We start from the raw sequence: 21,853 nt of genomic DNA, 5'->3' as shown, positions 1-21,853 counted from the left end.
TCCCATAGGCTTCCTGCTACAGAATTAATTGAGGGGGAGGCAGGAAGGTGGCCACCCGCCACCCTCCCACTTGATTAAATACCGCCACGGGAGAGGACAAAAAATGTTGTCCTGTTCATGCTAAATTGCAGCTGCCACAAATGGGGACGCAGCAGCACAGTGGAATTGCCACTGGACGAGCAATCCAGAGACCCAGGGTAATGCTCTGGTCCCACCACGAAATTTGAATTCAATAAAAATCTGGAATTAAAAGTCTAACGATGATCATGAAACCATTGTCAATTGTTGTAAAAACCCACCTGGTTCACTAATCTCCTTTAGGGAAGGAAATCTGCCGTCCCTACCTGGTCTGGTCTACATGTGACTCCAGACCAACAGCAATGTGGTAGACTCTCAAACGCCCTCTGAAACGGAGGGCAGTTAGGGATGGCAATAAGCCCACATCCCGTAAAAATGAATAAATTAAACTACTTACTTCATTCACCTCCAACCTGCATTCTTTCTCACAGCCTTCAATGCCTGCTTTTTCAGCATTAAAAGCAAACTTTAGACTCTTATTCCTAATTGATACATTAATGGTATACAAAAAAAATTTTCTTTCCTGTTCAAATTTTTCGATAAATTGACTATCTTCCAATTCACTCAGAATTGCACCTTCAGGATCCCAATGGTGTAGCCTTTGGCCCTCATTTCTGTAGCTAGTGATTTACTGAACCTCACTCTCACATCCTAGTCCCCAATAAAAGCATTACTCTCTCTCACCTTGGCTGTTCCCCCGGTATGGCCCTAATCTCTGCTCCCTTAAGTCCACAGGGCACAGACTTGAAAGAATATGGCGGACAACTGGTTTAGTAATCCATTGCCAGAACTGACTGGACCACTTGGAAGTGCTGTCCTACTCTCACCTGCTAGAATTGTTAATCATAGTCCTAGAATTCAAAAAACACCCTGGCTTATTTTTTCTGCACTGTAACATCTTCTTAAACTCCTCTCCTATTTTCCCTCCTCCCTCACTTCAACAACAAATGCAAGGCTTTTTTGTCACATGGATTGAGACAACCCAATCAGCTACCTCTGCTGAATCCTCCCTCCCATAAACCCACCTGACCAAAGCCTAATGATGAACATGAAACCATTGTCAATTGTCATAAAAACCCACCTGGCTCACTACTGCCCTCAAGGTAAGGAAACCTGCCATCCTTCACTAGGTTGATTCCAGAGTTGAGAGGGTTGGTTTACGAGGAGAGACGGAGTAGACTGAGACTATACTCATTGGAATTCGGAAGAATGAGAGGGGATCTTGTAGAAACATATAAAATTATGAAGGGAATAGATAAGATAGAAGCAGGGAGGTTGTTTCCACTGGCAGGTGAAACCAGAACTAGAGGGCATAGACTCAAAATAAGGGAGAGCAGACTTAGGACTGAGTTGAGGAAGAACTTCTTCACCCAAAGGGTTGTAATTCTGTGGAATTCCCTGCTCAGTGAAGCAGTTGAGGCTACCTCGTTGAATGTTTTTAAGGCAAAGATAGATAGATTTTTGAACAGTAAAGGAATTAAGGGTTATGGTGAGTGGGCGGGTAAGTGGAGCTGAGTCCACAAAAAGATCAGTCATGATCTTATTGAATGGCGGAGCAGGCTCAAGGGGCCAGATGGCCTACTCCTGCTCCTAGTTCTTATGTTGTTACCTGGTCTGGCCTAAATGTGACTCCAGACCCAAAGCAACGCGGCTGACTCTCAAACGCCCTCTGAAATGGAAGGCAGTTGGGGATGGCAATAAATGCTGGCTCCGTCAGCGACACCCACATCCTGTAATAATGAATAAATTAAACTACTTACTTCATTCACCTCTAAACTACATTGCTCCTCACTGCCCTAGCCTTGACTCACATCTTTCCCCAATTTCCCTCCTAACTCTCCTCATGCCCGCTTTGAGCTCATCTTGTCCATGCAGACTACCTCCTAATCCCTCAATCCTATTCCACCCACCTTCCCCTCCTGGCCCCCATGTTAACTAACACTGCAAATGGTTCCTCTAGTCAGCTGCTGTCTCTCTCCTTTAAATCGGCTGTTTTCTCCTATTTCCTCAAAAAAAATCCTTGGAAACTAACAACCCATCTCTTAAATCCCTTTCCTTTCCAAAGTCCTCAAATATGACATTACCTCCCAAATCCGCTCCCAACTTTCCTGAGCTTGAATGCACCCACTCAAGTTTCTGCCCCTGCCACATGGGCAGAACAGCTGTATTAAAGCCACAAGTGACAATCCATGTGATTGTGTCTTCTGCGTCCTTCTTAATCTCTCTGCAGTTTTTAACATAGTTGACCACACCATCCTCCTCCAATACCTCTCCACTGTTATCCAGCTGGATGGAACTGCTCCTCACTAAATATAGCCAGACAATCACTTGCAATGGGCCCTCTTCCTGCTCTGGCACCACTACCACTGATGACCACCCCCCACACACTTTGTTAAGATGGTTCCCAGCACAGAACAGTTGCCCAGGGGAAGTGAGCACTTCTGGACAATTGTGGTACAAATGCTTACCTGGGAACTTCCCAGAGGAATTTCCCAGCGCATCTTTGGCATGCCCCCCAAAATCAGACACTGAGGTGCCAGGAAGTTACGGGCTAAAGTTTTCAAATCACCAGGACATAATATATAAATTGATCTATTTTAGTTTTGGCTGGTAATGTTGATATTTAAAGATTTATTCATCATAATGCACACTCATGTCCAGTGCTTGCTGCGAGATTAACAAATATTCATACAGAAGGATTATGAAACCATAATTGCAACTTTACTGAGTTGAGTTTTGTTTTTTAAAATCATTCATGGCTGGCCAGCATTTATTGTAAGAAGTCTCACAACACCAGGTTAAAGTCCAATAGGTTTATTTGGTAGCAAAAGCCACAAGCTTTCGGAGCACTGCTCCTTCGTCAGGTGAGTGGGAGTTCTGTTCACAAACAGGGCATATAAAGACACAAACTCAATTTACAAAATAATGGTTGGAATGCGAGTCTTTACAGGTAATCAAGTCTTAAAGGTACAGACAATGTGAGTGGAGAGAGCGTTAAGCACAGGTTAAAGAGATGTGTATTGTCTCCAGACAGGTCAGTTAGTGAGATTTTGCAAGCCTAGGCAAGTCGTGGGGGTTACAGATAGTAACCCCCTGTCAAATTGGTCCCAAACTCTGATTGTCTGCCTAGAACCTCTCCACCTTTCTCTTCCTTCAAGATGCTTCTTCAAACCTACCTCTTTGCCCAAATTTTGGTCATCTGTCTTTATTTTCCCTTTTTGAGGCTCCTTGTCAAATTGCGTTTGAAAAAGTTCTATGAAAGACTTTGGAACATTTTAGAAAGGTTTTACATAAAAGTTGCTGATGATCAGATTTTGAATATTCTTTTAAATCTTTTTTTAAAAACGTGACGCATTGAAGTATTAATGTAACCTGAGTATCTACCACTTCTGCAGAAGTCTCAATCTCTACACCTTAAAACAAATATAGGATATATCATTAGGCTCGTTCTGCCATCTCCTTGATTCACGTGCAATAGGTTATCCTGAATCCATATAGTGCAGAAGGAGGCCATTCAGCCCAATGAGTCTGCACCGACTCTCTGACAGAGCACCTTACTCAGGTCCACCTTCTCCCCCCTGCCCTATCCCTGTAACCCACATATTCCCCCCCCCCCCCATAATCCCCACATCTTGGGACATTAAGGGAGAATTTAGCATGGTCAACCCACCTGACCCGCACATCTTTGGGCTGTGGAAGGAAACCCACACAGTCACCCAAGGTTGGAGTCAAACCCAGGTCTCTGGTACTGTGAAGCAGCAGTGGTAACCACTGTGCCAACATGCCGCCCCTAGCCGCATCTTGTACAGTGTTATATGTGGCCTGAGAGTGCAAGAAACCTTGCAGAGGTAATCAGTCGTGATGTAGAACGATCACACCCTCAGGGACTGGAGAGACTAGTTTTCTCATGACAATAAATAAAAATCTTGTCCCCTAAATATAACAAATAAATATGAAGAAAAGCAAAGTACCACCAAGACAATATATCATATCCATTTAATCAGAAATAACCAACTCAGAACTAAATAAAAAATACATCCAATGTATTATTTCATTAATAGATTTGGTCAGCAGAATTACTAAATACTTGCAAAAAAAAATGCACTTAGTGCAGCTAAAAGCTAACAATAGCCAAGAGGCAATCATACCATAAATGAAAAACTTCTAAAGTCTATTAAATCCAGATGACCTTCAATATCAACAAAGTTGCTGCAGAACCCTGAATGTTTAAAGGGGTAACAGTGGTAATCTGGACAGAGTTTTATTATCAATCCACAACATTCCTTTTCAACTGCTCAATACATTTGATGAGTTGAAGGAGCTTTACTATGCTAAACACTGCATCCTGCCATCTGTTTTTGTTTAGCTTTTAAAGTTTATGATAATTTGGGGGTCTTGTAGTTTATTTTTTGCTTGTCCCTCCCCCAACAAGTCTTGTTATGACTTCAATTCGTAAGGATTGTAGGCAGTAACCTGGGAACAGGATCAGAGTGCAGTAACAAGCATCAATAGTTGCATCACATTTTTATATAATTGTTGTTTAAGTCCTTGAGTACATACTTGGCTCAAACATTTAATGACAAATCATCCCATTATTGACATTTTTGTACTTACAGAAAAAGGGGAGTCCCACAAACAACACAATTGTACGTCCCTTTATCTTTGTGCAATGCGAACTCTCCTGTAAAGGCACTGGAAGAGAAAATGTACTGAATCACGCAAATTATTAAGCAACGTTATTTTATACACAATAAAGCAAGTGGCACGGTTTCACAGTGCTTAGCACTGCTGCCTCACAGCTCCAGGGACCCAGGTTCGATTCCCAGCTCAGGTCACTGTCTGCGCGAAGTCTGCACATTCTCCCCGTGTCAGTGCGAGTTTCCTCCCACAATCCGAAAGTCGTGCTGGTTAGATGTGCTAAATTCTCCCTCAGTATACCAGAACAGGCACTGGACTGTAGCGACTAGGGGATTTTCACAGCAACTTCACTGCAGTGTTAATATAAGCCTGTGTGTGACACTAATAAATAAACTTTAAAGCTTTATGTTTCACTGATAAAGCTTTGTATTATTCCTTTACCCTCTTCCCCGTCTCCACAACTAGCTTTCATTTTTACAAACAGGATTTTTTGTTAAATGACTGATACTCTCTGGGCAATTTTACATGCTGAATCATTCTGTTGGTTCAGTACACAACAGAATGCGAATTGGCTGGAAGCTCGGGCACAGAGGTTAAGGTCCGCTGCCAAAGTACTTCTGGAGTTTCTAAGCAGATGACTCACATCGAGTAAATTCAAACAGTATATTGTGACAGGAAGAAAGTGAAGCCTATTAACCGGGACCCCATGTGTGGTAAAGAGCATTTTGCAGGGCATGAATGGAAACAAGAATTACATCATTAATAAACTTGCATTAGAGGTTCTTGAATACATGTGCCAGTGTCCTCTGTATAAACTAGACAAATAGTTAGCCTTGGCATGTCAACCCTGTACTAAAATCAGCTGAGAGGCTCAACGTTTTTCACTGAATTCAGCCTTGGAAGAGGGTGAGTATTTCTTTTAAAACAGCACCGAGAGCCAAGGACTACAGACATGTGAGGGTAGTTATTGAACATTTTTGACATTCCAACTGCAAATGAGCCAATAAATACTTTCTCCACATGTGCTTCAAAAACAGGCTTAATTACGCTACCTTCTTTTGGCAGCCAACCGTCTGAACACACAATGAGCACCTTCAAACTGCTCACTGGCAGTGGTCCATTTCCCTCAGTGTTTGGCTAACTCTAGTATCTGGAGAGAGAGAGACTAGCAAAGAAATAGTCTACACTCAGACGACCACTTTGCTGCTTCATGTACTTCAGCAAAGTGAAACAAAAAGAGGCCAAAATAATTCCACAACCTTTTTTGTTGTCAATCAGATTTGCAAAGGCAATGCGCTTAGTTACTGCGTCTACATGACTTGCTGCAGTGAAGTGGCAGGTTTAAACATGAGGACGCTGCATTGAACATGGTAGAAAAGCCATGGTAGAGGTTTGGGCACGAGCTCAGCAGTAACTGCAAACTGCTGTGTCACAAATGTCGAGTGAGAGCATCGTTCAAAATTTGTCCTCTTGCATCATCAGGATGCAAAAGGTGCGTTGGGGAGGCCAGTCCCATGCCAAATGGCAGCATGATAGTCACATAAAAAATGAAGATCAGCTGGTAAGATCAAGTATCAGGCTGACTGTGAATAAGGGGTGGGGAGAGGATTATGAGAGGGTGAAGCAGTAGCTGCAGAGCTCCACTGATTTAATGTGGAGCCAAGCTAAACATTCCTGCTCCTTTCAGTTTCACATACCTTTTTGGTGGTCTCTATAAAGGCTATTGCCCTTAGTACAATGATTGCAGTCTGTATGCCATGTGCTGCACTCAAGTATGATCAAATATTAGAAAGGGACCTGAATCATGTGTTAAGTGGGTGCCCGAATCAATTAACCTAACTAAATATGGCATGTTGTACTGTAGGGTCCGTTCATTCCTCAGAATAGACGTAGACGGCACTGATACAAAGTTGAACTTCTTTTATTGAGCAGCATTTAAAATTGACACATTACAGAAAGTGAAAAAACTGATTTACTGCGAGAGAGAGACACTACCAAAAGCTAGTCCTGACACAGACTCAATCCAAACCTTACACTGCCCACATTTAGCTATAGAGAGCATTATAACTTTTTGGTTACCAGTATTAGGAAATCACTTGGTACAAGCAGTGTCTAACTGTCATAAACAATTTGCAGCAGTAGCCCTTCAGTGTTTATCAACTGAAACAAAGGCACTGCATGATTCAATTCAAAGATATGCCTCATTCACTCCATCCAATCCTACCTTTCGGTCCCCTTTTCCTGAGTCACATGGTATTGCTGGGCTGTCAGACGCTTCCTCAGTTCCTGTTCTGGGAAGACCACCTTGCAGCTCTTTTTATTCCTACATGAACCTGGAAAGGCAGGATATGGGAGAAGAAGCTCTTTAGGTTAACACCTGAATACTTACTTTGGCTGATGGCCAAAGCATAGCTTCTGCACTCATTTGTCTAATCGCCAAACTCGCCCCGATGCAACACTGAATTCAGCTGAGCATAGTGGATTGTTTCTTTAATTCCCAATTAAATGTATTGCAAACCAGCCAGGTGATTCCAGTGGAGCAGTGACAATGTGTTACAGCCAAAAGCCTCTACTGTGTGTACACGATCACGCTTAACATTGTACTGATAGTGGAAACTTGATTCCACACTGAAACTAAAGTGTGGCGTTCACCCGAGTTGAAAGCTGGCTGTTTTAACCTTCTCATTATGAAAGCCCTGTACACAAGTATCTCTTGGTCCCTGAAGATGCTGATACCAAATAATGAGTTCAAAGTATAATGGCAGGGAGAAATGAACTGGATGTAATGGTACCATTTCAGCCTTCAGAACCCAGTGAAATTTATGGCAGAAATGAGTTACCAGTGTCATATGGCACCATCTTCCAGTCTTCCAGTTCTCCCTCTTGGTGAATTTGATCGCAAAACTAGATTTTCCTGAACAAGCAGGCACAAGATAATTTCCCCAGATGATTGTAACGCAAATGGATAAATGTTAATTGTCTGACTTGGATAACAAAACAGCCATACCGGCATTCAAGAAATCAGTGACGCATCAAGATGTTTCAAGTGACTTTAAATAAATGTTGCTCAAATATATTTCAAATCTTGTAAACTCAGCAGCTCAGGCAAATAACATTTGTACTTGCAAGTCAATGAGCAAATGATGCACTACGTGAACAATGCCAATTATGGCAATGATAAATGCTTTGTCAATTTAAAATGCTTCTACTGAAAAATATAAGCTTAGCAAAATGCAATCCAAAACATGTAAAAATGGGGGTAACTTTAGTGATTCGAATGTCAAATAGGTAAGCAAATTTAGAATTAATCGCTCTTCATAATTTTAACAAAATTATGTAGAACATAAGAAAATAAAGGTGCTTTTAAAAGTGAGCCATGGCACTAAGACCTCATGCCCTTGCAAAAATCAAGCACCATCCAATTAAGTCTGCCACAGTTAGCAAAGAAGCAGGAAAATTATCTAACACATTTCATACATATGTAGTGTCTTTAATCTAGGAAAATGTCCTAAGGCATTCCATGGAGGTTTAGAAGAGCCAAACAGGAATCTGAGCTATCATTCTTCTTTTTCCCCCCCAAGTCCTCCCCATACTAAAATCCTTTTAAGTCTTATAGAAGCTCAAAATTATTTCATTTTATCTATGATATATTAAAGACCTTAGCCAATGGTACTCTTGACCTATCTTCTAAAGGCTAATGTGGAACAAAAAGATTGGCTTGCTTCCAAATGTGCAATTCTTAGAGAGCAGTGTGCAATCTCTGAATAACAGAAGGTTGAACCAATATCTAACTATTCATCCTGTGGGAAATTACATGCGTAGCCTATTGAATAATCACTTTACAAAAACAGCATGTTGGAACACAAATATGCCGAATTACTTGGACATCCTTGCAGACAGAATGATATATAGGCAGATTGGAATAAGTAGCTTAGTCATAAGTGTATTCCAGTTTCAATGACTAGTACTGGAACTAAATGCTACTGGACAGAATTTTCCTCTAGACATCATCGCCCTTTCTTTCTCATCCTGTTTGCCTTTCTTCCTGACAGTAGTGTTGTCAGGGTATTCATCTGTGGGACATCAGAGTTGCATCTAATTCTGTGCCCATCCAACCCACCAAACATGGTTTTGAATTGAGGTACTGGATAGCAGGAGAAATGCTGGTTGAAGTTTGCCCTGCCCGGCCCAAGCAGTTATTTTTTAAAAAACTCATTCATGGGGTATGGGCGTGGCTGGCTGGCCAGCATTTATTTCCCACCCTAGTTGCCCTTGGAGGGCAGTTGTGAGTCAACCACATTGCAATGGCCCTGGAGTCACATGTAGGCTAGACCGGGTAAGGACAGCAGATTTCCTTCCCTAAAGGACATTAGTGAACCAGTTGGGTTTTTCCGACAATCAACAATGGTTTCATGGGCATCAGTAGATTCTTAATTGCAGATTTTAAAAAAATTGAATTAAAATTCCATCATCTGCGTGGCAGGATTTGAACCTGGAATATTAGCTGAGTTTCTGGATTACTACCTTTTCCCAAAGGTAGGGGGAGTCTAAAACTAGAGGGCATAGGTTTAAGGTGAGAGGGGAGAGATACAAAAGTGTCCAGAGGGGCAATGTTTTCACACAGAGGGTGGTGAGTGTCTGGAACAAGCTGCCAGAGGTAGTAGTAGAGGCGGGTACAATTTTATCTTTTAAGAAGCATTTAGATAGTTACATAGGTATGATGGGTATAGAGGGATATGGGCCAAATGCGGGCAATTGGGATTAGTTTAGGGGTTTAAAAAAAAAGGGCGCATGGATAAGTTGGGCCGAAGGGCCTGTTTCCAAGCTGGAAACCTCTATGACTCTATAATAGTCTAGCGATAATACTACTAGGCCATCATCTCCCCATTATTTGTGTTAACTGTGCCACTCAGTAGGTTTAATAGCAAACAAAAAGGATTAGCAAATACCATGGCATTCATCAAGACAAGCACCCATAACCAGAGGTGGAAAACATCACACTACTGTTACAAAAATATAATTTAGAACATTAACATTATACTGAATTAAGTTACTTTGGGAAGTACAATCCCAGCATTATCAAATTCTTATTCAAACAGTCAGCCTTAATCTTGTAATTTAAATGCAATTAACAGCATTATTTCGATAATTAATTGAATTAATTTTGAATGCTTTATAGCACAAGATGCATGTTGTACAAGCAGGCCATTCAAGGAAATCCGTGGAATACAGAATTGATTCAATTAAGTGTCCTTTAAAAACTAACTTGTGCCTCATCACTTCTGGGTTGCATTCTGTTATTCTTAATTTAAATTAATGCAGATCATCAGAATGTATTTTTTCAAACATGTATTTGCTTAGATTTTCGATTGTTCTAGGACCATATTTAAAGATTATACAAGTAGAAATTCTAAGACATAGCAAGACGATGAACTAATTTTAAAAAAAGAATTTGTTTTTAGAACTTAAGTCAATTCCCCATTTTCTCCTTCCCAGCTTTTTCCTGGATGTTTTCAGCAACCTCCTAAAATTAGGAGGTATAGGAAAACTCCTCAAATCTTTGGTCACTGTTCCTCCTTAACTTTGGATGAGTCTCGTTCCCATCACTACAAATATGTGATTGAGAACAGTTGTTGAGCAACTAATTAATCCTGTATACCATCATTATGTAGCACCATACACCATCGTTCAAACACATTATCTCCAAAACGAACATACTTTAAGTAGGATAGAATTTCAAAACGTGAAGGGAAAGATGTTTTATATTTTGTGAATGCCATTAATGTTACATGGCCATATGCTTGTTGGGTTTCAAAGCTGTGGGAAAGCATTTGGAAAATATTCATATTGATCTACAGACCCCAGAGAAATCCAACATTTAATTTTCCAATTCTGTTGAGTGGAGAATTCTACTTGAAACAACATTAACCAATTTCACTTTGGAGCCAGGCATCCTACTCTTAATTCATTCTAACTAATATTTCAAGACGTTTAGAGAAATTATTATTGGAGTACATTATTTAGTCAATTTACTTCAACAGGGATGAGGTACATTATGACAAACAAAACTTTAAAATGCAACAAGACCAAATCCTAACTGTAACGGCAATCATCAAAATATACAATTTATTTAATATTAAAAAGTTGAGTAAATTGTATAATTTTTATATTTATTCAAAATTATAAAATCAACTTTGTAGGGAAATGTAATTAACGCAAGCTGCTGGCTGGAGCCTCACCTGCCCACAGCATAAATCAGAGATTTGTGTATGCATTTTCCATGGTTTTCTTCCCAGTAAAATGCTGGTTGAACTTGAGGTGAAAACAAAATAACAAGTAACAAGATTAGCAGGCGTCTAAGAGGAATAATGAGATGTGATTTTTCCAGTAACAAAATTAGCAGGCGCCTAGAGAAATTCCTACTATGTGCCCTAGTATTAACATTCTCTTCTGGCAAGAGCCCTCTTTGCAAGAATCCTGAAATGAGTGCTATCCCTGAGCAAGTGCAAGTTCCCTAGTGATGCCGCCCTATTTCTATATCCTTTTTGCATGTAACTTTTCTAACAGTCAGCCCAAGTCGTACACCTGTGCCAACGTCTAACTAAATCAAAGACTTTGGCTATCCAGGAAGGCTCCGAACTTGTCTGTATACTTTACATTACATGTAGACTCAGGGCAATTTAATTGGAATCTTATCAAATAATGAAGAGACTTGATTGTGTTAACATGGGCCAATTATTTTAATTGGATATCTTAGAGAGGACTGGGGTCATGTTTACAAATTATCCAAGAACACAATAAGTTTGGATGGGAGATGGTTCTTCTTTTCCCCAGAAAGTAGTGTACCTGTGGAACGGGTTCTCAGTTCAAATGATGATTCAATCGATTTCTTAGTGAGAGAGAGAGAGCGAGCGTGAGACTAGTTTTTGGCTAGGGCATGGATCATCTAATCAAGAGGTGGACACAGTATAATATAAATCAGAGCCAATGTGGTCTCCTGGATTAGTTTTGATCACCTAAAGGGGTCAGAGAGGAACTTCTTAGAATGTTTTTCCCTTGTTAATCTTTGTTTCTAAACCTTGCTTTTCGCTTCTCTCAGGGCATAACATAGCTCTGTGAGTAGAAAGGGTAAATACCAAGATGCACAGGGCATTATATTTGAATGGGACAGACTAAATGGATCAATTAGTCTTTGCTTGACTATATTTTACTATGTTCACAAGACAAAATGAATTGTGAAATACATTTCACGTGCATTTAGTTGTAACTCTGGGTAGCTGAAGTCTTTGTAAAAACGCAAACTGCGGATGCTGGAATCTGAAACCAAAAGAGAAAACACTGGGAAATCTCAGCAGGTCTGGCAGCGTCTGTAAGGAGAGAGCTGCGAGTCCAGATGACCCTTTGCCAAAGCTCAAAACTTCAGCTCTTTTCTCTCCTCACAGATGCTGCCAGACCTGCTGGGCTGAAGTCTTTGATTTGGTTAGAAGTTATGAGTTGTGTTGACACAAGCATACAACTTGAGCTGAATGTTGCAAAAGCTATATGCAAAAAGGATATTAAAAATAGAGAAGCATCATTAGGGTCCTTGCACTCGCTCAGGGATAGCACGCATTTCAAGTCACTTGCAAAGAGGGCTCTTGCTGGAAGAGAACGTTAATAGTAGGGCACTTGGTAGGAAATTAGCGTTGGCGTGGGTCATTGCCAGTTGATGGGATTTTTCATAATTCTCCAGAGATAACTAAATTGTCACTGGGCTGTGAATTGCCATAAGAATCCAGGTCAGATCAGTGTTTAATCTAGTATTAGGGCAAAATTAATTTGTCTTAAGATAAAGTGAATAGTCATAGTCAGGAAGCTTTTTCAGCTGGAGAGGAAGTGGAAAGCTTTTAGGAAGAAGCTGTGGAACATATAGGATGGAATTCTCCCAAGTCTCCACCAGCAGGTTCAATAGTGGGGGAGAATTCGACAGGGGGAGAAAAAAAATCAATCTCATACTAGCGTGAATTTACACAGGATCTTAGGCTGGTGCCCGCCCTGGTGGATTGGGAAATCTGCTGAAGGCCGGTGTGAAACTAATTTGTATCCCACTAATGGGATGCAGATGAAGGCTTGACCACACACACCCGATTATCCGTGGCACTGGTAGGAAAACCTGCCGGTGCGAGGCATGTCTGGAAAAATGTAATGTGAACAATGCCTGGAGCTGCCAGGATGGAGGGTGACAGAAACCCCGGACCTCGGAACACCACAGCAGTGGTGGGGTGAGGGGGGGGGGGGGGGGGGGGGGGGGTCAGTGATGTTGGGCGCCTTTTCAATATGGTGCCCAGATATGATGTCACACTATTCACCATCAGGCTTGCTGCACCATGGAATATGGCACAAAACACCTGATTGCAGAACTAATTAAGTCAAGGTCAGATGATACAGTGCATTTTCCCACCAGTCTCCGCGGTGGGATAGAATCTGCATTCCTGCTCCCTCCACAGGACTTGGCTCCCATAGCTACAGCAGTTAAGGTAGACTTGGAAATCAGATTTGAAGTCTTGAAGCCGCATGATTGCTAGAGTTAAGCTGATTCAGATAAAACCTCAAAGAACGGCATGAGTCAAAAGACCAGGTTCAAACAGCCAAAAATATCTCAGAAGTCCTGGGATCCATAGGAAGGATGTATCGTGCCATGTCTTGACTTGTGGAACCAGGGGCGGCACGGTAGCACAGTGGATAGCAGTGCTGCCTCACAGCGCCGGGGACCTGGGTTCAAATCCCAGCTTGGGTCACTGTCTGTGTGGAGTTTGCACGTTCTCCTCGTGTCTGCGTGGGTTTCCTCCGGGTGCTCCGGTTTCCTCTCTCAGTCCAAAGATGTGCGATTAGGTGGATTGGCCATGCTAAATTGCCCTTTAGTGTCAGGGGGACGAGCTAGTGTAAATGCATGGGGTTATGGGGATATGGCCTGGGTGGGATTGTGGTCGGTGCAGATTCGATGGTCCAAGTGGCCTTCTTCTGCACTGTAGGGATTCTATGGTTAAGTATTAATCTTTGTTGTCCAATAAACTATTAATTTGCATTCTAAATTAGTGCCAATAGCACTATTCCCCAACAAGAGTTTTCCTACTATGGGGTTTAATATAGTGTCCAAATGCCAACAATGTCATTGTTAGAAGAATAAAGCCACCAACAGTGGTGATTTTGTTTTAAATGGCCATCTCGATCAGCTAGAAACTCTGTGGACTTGCCAGGATTCCATGGCTAGTATGTGAGTAGCACAGTTTATCAATTAAGCATTGTAGGATTACATAATTAATTTATTAGGGTTGCATCCTTTTTAAAGACTTTTCCTTTGTATCTTATAATTAGAACCTACCATGTTTCAGAAGGTGAAACATCGAAAAGATAACACATCCGCAAAAGTTTCAGCTACATAATGAACATCAGACTTGCTCAACTGATGGTCTCATTCACCCAATCACTCTGGCGCTTTTAATCTTGTTCAAGTTATTTTCCACACAGCAGTCTGATATTTCATTGATTGGATCTGCTACAGAATACTAGCAATCACTCGCAGTGCCGTAATGACTTGCTTCATGCAACTGCAAAATCATTCTTCTTACTTCCAACTGAAGTTGATAATATACAATTTGAATCCATCCCAGTTTATTGTATACGACACAAAATTTGACTGTAAACAACTCACTAGAGGACTGCAGTTTATCTCTTACACAAATACATCAGCCTCCCTTTAACAGCCAATTGTTATATCCCACAAGGTAATTTAATGGAAATAAAGTAAAGTTTATTTATTAGTCACAAGTAGGCTTACATTCACACTGACATGAAGTTACAGTGAAAATCCCCAATTTGCCACATTCTGGTGCCTGTTTGGGTACACTGAGGGAGAATTTAGCACGGCCAATTCACCTAACCTGTACGTCTTTCAAACAGTCGGAGGAAACCCACGCAGACACAGGGAGAATGTGCAAACTCCTCACAGACAGTGACCCAAACTGGGAATCAGACCCAGGTCCCTGGAACTGTGAAGCAGCACTGTGCCACTGTATTGATGATTTGTTGAATAGATAAGTGGGTATGAACTTAGATGCAATCCTAGATTTGATTCCTTAGCTGTGCTAACTTACTTTACCCCAGTAAGATTGCAGAGGATGTTGCAATTGGTCTCAACATCCATAAGCAAAATTGTGAAAACAAAATGGTCAGGTTTCCTACTTCTGCAGCTGAAGATGGCCAGCTAAAGTGCAGTTAAAATGTTGGTCAGAACACAGCTTAGCTCTGGCGACCACTACTGTCAAATAGCCTGCTGATATTTATGGTTCAAGCTCACACATGTGGTGTGACACTGCAAGGCCAGCCCAGCCGATGAATTAATCCCAAGCTTTAAACCTGCCTTCTGGAAAAGGTGGTAATCAGGAGAAAAAAAATCAAAGAGCAAACTCAAGGTTCAATTTTCCTCTCTATTATTTTAGTCAAAGTTTAACATATGCAGAACTGTCTCACAGGCGTTTTGTAGAAAATTAGTCTCAGAGATACTTGCATAAAAAAGGGAAAAGCATAAAAAAGTAAAACACCAACAAATAATACATTTGTTACTGGGAAATGTGTACTCTGTATAAAAAGGCCAATTGTGCACACAAACTACAAGGACCAGAGTAGCCCATCTGTATGTCATTTACCACAGAGAAGCAACTGCAGGTTTAAATTACATGGTATTGGATTGCAATTTCCTAACATTGAATGCTTTTCAACTTTTACCTTGAGTCATTACTACAAAGTATTCATAAAAACAACTCCAAACACAGATACTGGCATCTCACTTAAGGAATGTTGTTCTTTACTTTTGTGTTTCTTTTAAAAAATAATCACATTATCTGGTACTCGCTTAGCATTTATTTATTGCTAAAGATCAGCTAATTTTTTCTGCCCAATTTTATTTTTCGAGCTGAAACCATTAAAGCATCATTGGAAAATATCGGTTTTTAATTCACTCTAATTTTGCAGAGTCAATTGCTTTCAATGGGAATATCTGAAACATAATTATTTTCCTTTTACCAATGTTCTCATTAACCTTGTGTGGTAGGACTTCATTCCAGTGACAGGCTTTGAAAGAGCACTGCTGTATTCCTTTGTTAACTTCAGTCTTATTTGGAAAGGATAAAGATTTCATTCCTGGTTTCTTTGTTAGCCTTGCAAGAACTGCTAAATCAGTATTCACAGAATTTGCTAGAATGTGCTTCATGTCATATCCTACAAGTTATTTGCTTTGGGTGTACATAAAACATCAGTTTCTAATTAGCAGAATTTCTTCAACATTTAGCATTTTCAAACTTTAAATGTAAACGCAACTTTCCACTTGGTAAACGGTTTTGCAACTGACTGTACTGGCTTGTTGAAAAGAAATCCAATTAGCCTTAATAAGTTAAGTTTTTTTGTTGGCTTCATGTACATTATTTTAATAAAAGAATTAAACTTATAGAGAGGAGAGCTCCTTTTTAAATTAGGAGCAATAACTCATTGTCAAAAAATTCCATTATGCCTGTTAATGTCAGTTTCTGGTACGGAATATTCAGAAGTTCTATTCTGCTAATTTACCAGTCTTAGAGAAATTAAAAACCTATTTTTTTGGGGGGGGGGGCAACGAAAGGGGCGGGAGGGGAAGAGGCGAGTGGGAGGAGGGCAAAGAAAAAACAGGCCATTTGGGTTATATAAAGAAAAACAGACCTTGCTATTTTAACAACATTGCTGCTTTAGTCACAGCATAACATAAACGTTTGAAACTGTCTAGATTTAAATCGGAATACAACTTTCTAAACGTCTCTGACCTCACTGAAGTCGTTTAGTTATAGGTTCGCGTTTAGATAAAGATATTTTTTTTGTGCTGATGTTCAAACATTTTTACATATTTTATTAAATAAGAAGCAGATTACCTTGTCAATCACCTAAAGCCCATTTCCTCTCCATTCATTCCTACAGTACTGGGTCAATAACAAGGTTAACCAAGGTTCCCCCCCCTTAATTAGTAAAATACTGACAAAATTTGGTTTTATTCGAGCACTGAAGTTTGTTGTCTGAGCACTGGAATAATTATGTTAAACAGCTTTGAAACCATTATTTGAAATGATAGCACTTCATAAGGAATCGAGAACACAAAACAACTGCATTGTTCCAGTTTTAAGGAATTTTACCACCCACCCCCACTCCTGATTCACCTTTTTGTTGGCTGCAAGGTGCTAAGGAAACGTCAAGGCAAAGATCTCCTAATGAGAATATAGGATATTATCATTCAAGTTTTATCTTACTAGAGTTACTTTAAAGTATCTTTTTCAACAGTGAGCTTTGTATTGACCATCCCAAAATGGGCCAGAACTTCAGAGGAATGGCAATCACAATCAGATTGCCACTCTGCCCCCTTTTACTTACCTTAGTCAGGGGCTGTACATTTACCCAAACTTCGATTCATGGCCTAGTTAGAAAAGATGTGGAGATGCCGGCGTTGGACTGGGGTAAACACAGTTAGGAGTCTAACAACACCAGGTTAAAGTCCAACAGGTTTATTTGGTAGCAAAAGCCACTAGCTTTCGGAGCGCTGCTCCTTCGTCAGGTAAGAAGGAGCAGCGCTCCGAAAGCTAGTGGCTTTTGCTACCAAATAAACCTGTTGGACTTTAACCTGGTGTTGTGAGACTTCTTACTAGTTAGAAAAGAGCAGCGCAATGGGTTCTCAAGCCCTTCGGTGCAGGGTGGCAGCATTGGGGAAATGAAGCCACGCTCCCTTTTCTTAAACTAAACTAGCTGCCATAGAGCAGATAAGTTTAAAGGTCCCAGCCACTTTGAGAAGCCAGGGTGAAGGTAAACAGGTAAGATAATAGGTAGATGGTTGGGGGGGGGGGGGGGGGGGGTGGTGGTGAGAGGATGGCTCAAGGAGGATAGGATCGGGTGGAGAGGTCGAGCAGGTAGTCTGGTCCAGTGGGGGGGGGGGGGGGGGGGGGGGGTGGGGAGGAGGTTGCTGGTCTTATAGTTACCCAGGAGTTAGAAGTGGTTTTAATCTTCTAACTTTTCTTGGATAACTATTTTGCCAAGAGAGTCAGAACTATGCAAAGTCTCCATTTTAAATTGGAGACTGGGATGGTTCCCATTGCAGGGTAATTGTCCATCTGAAGTCTGAACTTCCTGAACAATTTTGTGCCGTCCTTACAAGGGGACTTCCAGAGGGAGGGGTCCACAAGCGCATCTTCTGGGGTATTTCCGGGGGGATGTGAGATAAGAAGTTCTGGCCATTTATTTGAAAGCTTTACCACTGTTTACATTTAACCCAATCGAGTGAAACAAACCTGCAATTACCCGGGATGCTCATGGAATGATTTTTTGCCTTAAAGACCTCAACACTGAACCCCCTATAAAACTTTGCAAATGCTACTTTAAATTACTTTCTAGGACTTTCTCAACTGTGCAAAATCATATCTATGGTCATGAGACAAAATCTCAAAACCAGCGATTAATTCACTGAAACTATCTCGAAAGTTTCAAGGCAAAACATTGCAATGAACGTTCGCGTGAAGCAACTTTTAAGATGGGCCACATTTTGCAGAGGAAACGCAGGATCATTTGCCACTTGCAAATAACTATTAAGGCAGCAATAACTTTCTTCAACAAAATGCATCTGCAGAACGAGATGGAATTTTTCACAATGGACAACCACTGTGAGGATCTTTATCCAGGCAATCAAAAGTGAAAAAACAACTTCTGTATTAGAGGATTTAAATACTTCCAAGGTATTTAATTTCAAAAGATTAAACAAGGAGGGGGGGCGGGGGGGAACCTTTGGATGTTGAACTTGAAAAATGCAACCACTGATTGTAATACTTTAAACATCAGGAAGTGCAAAGCATCCGTATTATTCTTAATTTTTTACTGTGAAGTAGGTCATGTGCCCATTGACTTGTACTTGCGTTTTAACGTTAAAATATCTGGACAAATGTGAGGTGACAGGAAAGTTGATGATTTAGATAAGGTTGGTAGTCTAATCTTAAGGATGAAAGAAGTCCAATCAGAGACATTTTTAAAAAAAAATTCCAGGTGCCTATTACTTATGCGATACAGCAATAATGGACCTTGTCAGTGTCCACCTTATAAAGTTAGTCTAAAAAACCCCCCAATTATTTGAAATATTATTATAAACAATTCCCTTTGTCCTTCCTCCACCAATGCCAACTCCCCCCCCCCTTAAAAAAATTCTAACCACTGTGGAGGTTGTTACATACAGGGAAGCAAGTGTTCCAAGTAGCAACGTTGCATTAATTAGCAGGCTATTGAAATACTAAATAATTAAGCAAATGACTGGAGACTATTCTAACACAGAACACAACAAACAAAAGGCAAAAGCAGAGTATGCAGCACTGCATTGACAGAGGCAGTCTGCTGTAGAAAATGCTTCAAAATAATTCAGTGTTCCCTTCCCTTCCCCAGCTCCTCTGAGATCAAGAGAACGCACCTCCTTTTTTCCAGCCTAGTAAGGATTCCAACATTAAAAGCGGTTTCTCTAGAGACTCTATGATTCTTGCTCATTTCCAAGTACTGACAGATGCGGTTTTATGTATCAAATGCTCTCCTGCTGCTTCATGCCCCAAAATAAAATGCATGCAAAATGTTTCTTCCATAACCTCCCTGCAAAACATCACTTTCCTGACACAGAATGTGTTTTGTATCACAATGCTTTGGTCAGGTTGCCTTCCTCTCTCTCTGATCGACTGATAATTTGAACATGGATAGCAAACTGTGGCACAACAGAAAACAAAGTAGGGACCATGCACCTTGATGATAGTAAGAAATATCAGCTTGTACAACATCACTCAATTTAAAACAGAAGGTCGGCAAGTAAATAACTGGAAGGATATCTTAAAGGTTAAATTTCAATGTCTGGGTTCTCAAAGATGTTCAGACAACTTGAGCAGTTTGTCATTTGAATCATTCCAATCCATTTATTATTTCATATTTATTGTGCAATTAATAAAGACAAATGCTTGTACATTTGTAGTTTAATACTTGCTGAAATAATTTCAACAAAAGTTTTCTAGGATGTAATAGTCGCTTCAATGTGCTTGTTTGTTGCATATTAGTATAATCTAAAAGTCACTCACACATGCCATCTACTGGAACTTCTAAAGTTTCACTGAAACAAAATAAATACAATGAAGCAAAACAAAAATTACCTTTAGTAAAACTAAAACTATTCAGCAGGATAAAATATTTGCAATCATAATTAGGTTGACAACGGTCAACTCTGGCATGCACTAGTTATCAGCAATGCAAAATAATGTTTGCTTAATTAAAAGTTCGGAGCTTTTAGAAGGAATGCAGAGGATAATGTAATGTGTAAAGTTAATTTTGATACTGTGCTGTTTGTAATATCTACGATAGACCAAGAGTTGACAGTGTAAGCAAATCTCTGTATGGCTGCTGTTTATGATAAATATATAGGTCAATGTACCCACGGGCTTTAAATCACAGCACTGTGGTTCCCTTGATGGTTCAGCTGGTTAAGCCAGTAGTTAGCTGAATCACAAGGTTTCAGCAAAATCCCAGGTTCAATTTCCAGTCTGTGCAAATCTGTCAGAGCAACGGGTACTATAATAAGCCTCAGTATCCCTGGGTGCAGTCAGATGGCAGGTAAGATTCCTCCCCAAAGTGGACAGAAAGTAATCCCTGCTGGAAAATGCACGGTCCTTCAATGTCACTACGATCTGGTCAAGTTCTGGTGGCCACAAAGGCAAACACCTAACCAACATTCACTGTCCAGGCCTGCCATGAAGCCTTGGGCGAGTTACCAGAGAGCACCCAATGACGCTGGAACCATGCCCAACAATGCCGGTTCTTTGGGAGAGGACAGAATTAAACAGAGAAAACAAAAACTATGTTTTTACAAGTGAAAAGAAATATGGTATTTACTGAGTTTCTGAAGTACAATATAAAAATATAATACCTGGGCACACTTCAATCAGTGCCATAGGTGAAGGAATTTAATAGGACATGCAAAGGTAAATTTGGAACTATTTTCATGCGACCCAGAGGACCCGATATTGACAGGCCTCGATCAGCAACCCTGCTTGTTTGGTGTCCCAGAAGCTCTCTCCCTGCTTGATTAGAAGGGGTTTTGAGGCCATTCCATGCCTTCAGGTTTGGGAAGTAGCCAGGGAACAGTTACCTGATTATCAAAATCAAGTCCTTGGAGTTCACTTTCACAACTAAATGTGCACAGTGTGAAAGTCATGGAGATTTACACAGACGGAGATTGGAACATCCTTCTGATTGAGAACATGCATCAGTGTAGAAGGTAATCATGAAGTAGCCTCATTTATTCCCCACTGTTCTGCAAGTTCCTCTGTTTCAAATATTTTCCTTTAAAATATTAATCTCCAAAAGTTTCATCCCCAATCACTCCCTGTGCCAAAGCATTTCATGTTCCAACACTACCATATTAAGAACATTTTCCTAGCCTTTTAATGTGATGACCAGTCATCACTGACTGATCAATACTTTCCCTACTCACTCTATTAAAACCCTTGATAACTTGTGAAAAGCTCTATCAAGTCTCTTCTCGCCTTCCCTGTTCCAGTGAAAATAGTCCCAATAGCTTAAGTCACTGGCTACTTTAAAAATATTGATTATATTGACATCAAGATGTGCCCAAACTTTTGTCAAGCTGACTACGGAACCAACATTCTTGTGCAACTGAATTTGGTGTTGTTGTTGCAGGAACTGTTCTCTGATTAACGCAGAAGGGGTCCAAATTTTACATATACACTGCAGTAGTGAGTGAACGTGAATAACCAGTTGCTCTATAATCCAGTGAGTAGCAGCGATGTTAGCACCTACTGATAAATTTGCCCCATTTATCAACCTCCAATGGAATTTACTTTTGTCACTGCTGCTATCAGTTACCTTATTCAGATGTGATGGGGTGTGTCACAAATTTTTAATGTTCAACAATGAGGGGGAGGGAGGGGTGCTTTGGATTACACACAATCTACTGACCAGCTTCTGGTAGTGGGCTAGGAACTAGAAGATTCTCCTCGGTTGTGGCCTCAAGAGGGTGAAAGATTCTCCTTGACCAGGCTGCCTTGAGTAATATCTC

At 40.6% G+C, this 21,853-nt stretch overlaps 1 protein-coding gene across 3 annotated transcripts in view; it reads right to left on the bottom strand.

Moving 5' to 3' along the window:
• Positions 1-21,853, bottom strand: part of msrb3 (methionine sulfoxide reductase B3) — a 106,468-nt gene that overhangs the window by 55,631 nt on the left and 28,984 nt on the right. For all 3 annotated transcript variants that reach the window (XM_078219809.1, XM_078219810.1, XM_078219807.1), the window contains 2 exons: positions 6,941-7,049; positions 4,693-4,770 (listed from right to left, as the gene is read on the bottom strand). In XM_078219809.1, coding sequence (XP_078075935.1) covers positions 4,693-4,770; positions 6,941-7,049 — 187 coding nt within the window. The remainder of the gene's footprint in view (positions 1-4,692; positions 4,771-6,940; positions 7,050-21,853) is intronic.

Source organism: Mustelus asterias, chromosome 9, assembly GCF_964213995.1.
Source record: "Mustelus asterias chromosome 9, sMusAst1.hap1.1, whole genome shotgun sequence".
NCBI classification, from domain to species: domain Eukaryota; kingdom Metazoa; phylum Chordata; class Chondrichthyes; order Carcharhiniformes; family Triakidae; genus Mustelus; species Mustelus asterias.
This window is presented reverse-complemented; position numbering and strand designations above follow the sequence as displayed.